This window comes from Otolemur garnettii, unplaced genomic scaffold (assembly GCF_000181295.1).
Source record: "Otolemur garnettii isolate 467f Iridium unplaced genomic scaffold, OtoGar3 scaffold00264, whole genome shotgun sequence".
In the NCBI taxonomy this organism is placed as follows: Eukaryota; Metazoa; Chordata; class Mammalia; order Primates; family Galagidae; genus Otolemur; species Otolemur garnettii.
This window is the reverse complement of record NW_003852659.1, coordinates 1,007,912-1,009,195: the sequence shown is the minus strand read 5'-3', so window position 1 is coordinate 1,009,195 and position 1,284 is coordinate 1,007,912. Positions and strand designations below refer to the sequence as shown.

Below are 1,284 nucleotides of genomic sequence, written 5' to 3'. Positions count from 1 at the left end.
GAAGGCTATGTTAACCAGTTTGATGAAAATATTTCAAATTGTATATAAAACCAGCACATTGTATCCCATGATTGCATTAATGTACACAGCTATGATTGAATAAATAAAATAAAATAAAATAAAAACAAAGTATACAAAGTTACACAGGAGGAATAAACTAGTAACCTATTGTACCATAGGGCAACCAGGCCAGGCATGCTGGCTCATGCCTATAACCCTAGCAACGGAGAGGCTGAAATCAGGACTTCAAGACCAGCCTGAGCAAGAGTAAGACACCATCTCTACGAATAATAAGCCAGGCATTGTGGTGGGTACCTGTAGTCTCAGCTACTTGGGAGACTGAGGCAGGAGGATCACTTGCACCCAGGAGTTTGAGGTTGCTGTGAGCTATGACATCACCACACTCTACCCTGGGGTGACAGAGACTGTCTCATGTATTTCGAACTTGCTAGGGGTAAATTTTACATACTCTCAGCACAAAGAAATAAGTATATCAGGCAATGGATATATGTAATCATTCCACAGACATACACATATCTAATCACTATGCCCCAAAGTGACAAAAATAAAGCCTTAAAGTAAAATCGAGAGAAAACATGACTAAAAGGATGCTGCCAGTCCACATCTGGGTTTGCATCTGCTTCACCCTGCCTTGTCCAGACTCATTTCTCAATGCCATTCCTGTAACACTGGTCATGAGTTCATCGTTGCTTTACCAATATGCTCTTACTCGCCTATTTGAAAAAGTGCTGACATATTTCCCTGTTTCCCTTCCAGGTATCCCCAACATATGCCTCCATTTCCTACTGGCTGAAATTCAAATATGCCCCACAGCAGATGTTTGCAAACTTTTAATCTCTTGGTAAAATTTCCTGAAAACAAGTTGATAGAATTTTCCCACTAGACTAGTTTAAAATAGGACCTGTTTCATTTCTTTGCACTCTGAGCACCCAGTGGTAGCCTGGCCAGGCATTCAAATATTGCTCCCATGTTAAATATGCCAAGAAGCCTGGCCAGGCTTGTGGGGGGTGGGAGTCTCTCATGCAAGATCAGCTTCTACTTACACCACTTTCTGCAGATGACAGGAGAACCGGGTTATATGATCACAAAGAATCCTCACGGAGGAGTCACTCAGGAAGCTTTGCGTCATGTCCAGAACTTTCAGATTCTTGTTTGAGCTGACTACAGAGCAAAAGTCCATCCAGACACAGAGAGAGCGATGATCACACCGAGACCAACTGGGAAGAATCAAATAAGAACATTTATTGTGGCCAGGCACGGTGG

At 42.4% G+C, this 1,284-nt stretch overlaps 1 protein-coding gene across 1 annotated transcript in view; it reads right to left on the bottom strand.

Moving 5' to 3' along the window:
• LOC100943520 (NACHT, LRR and PYD domains-containing protein 7) overlaps positions 1-1,284 on the bottom strand; it is a 23,604-nt gene that overhangs the window by 11,269 nt on the left and 11,051 nt on the right. Inside the window, exon 5 of the mRNA XM_012813437.1 lies at positions 1,065-1,178. Within this exon, the coding sequence (XP_012668891.1) occupies positions 1,065-1,178 (114 nt within the window). The remainder of the gene's footprint in view (positions 1-1,064; positions 1,179-1,284) is intronic.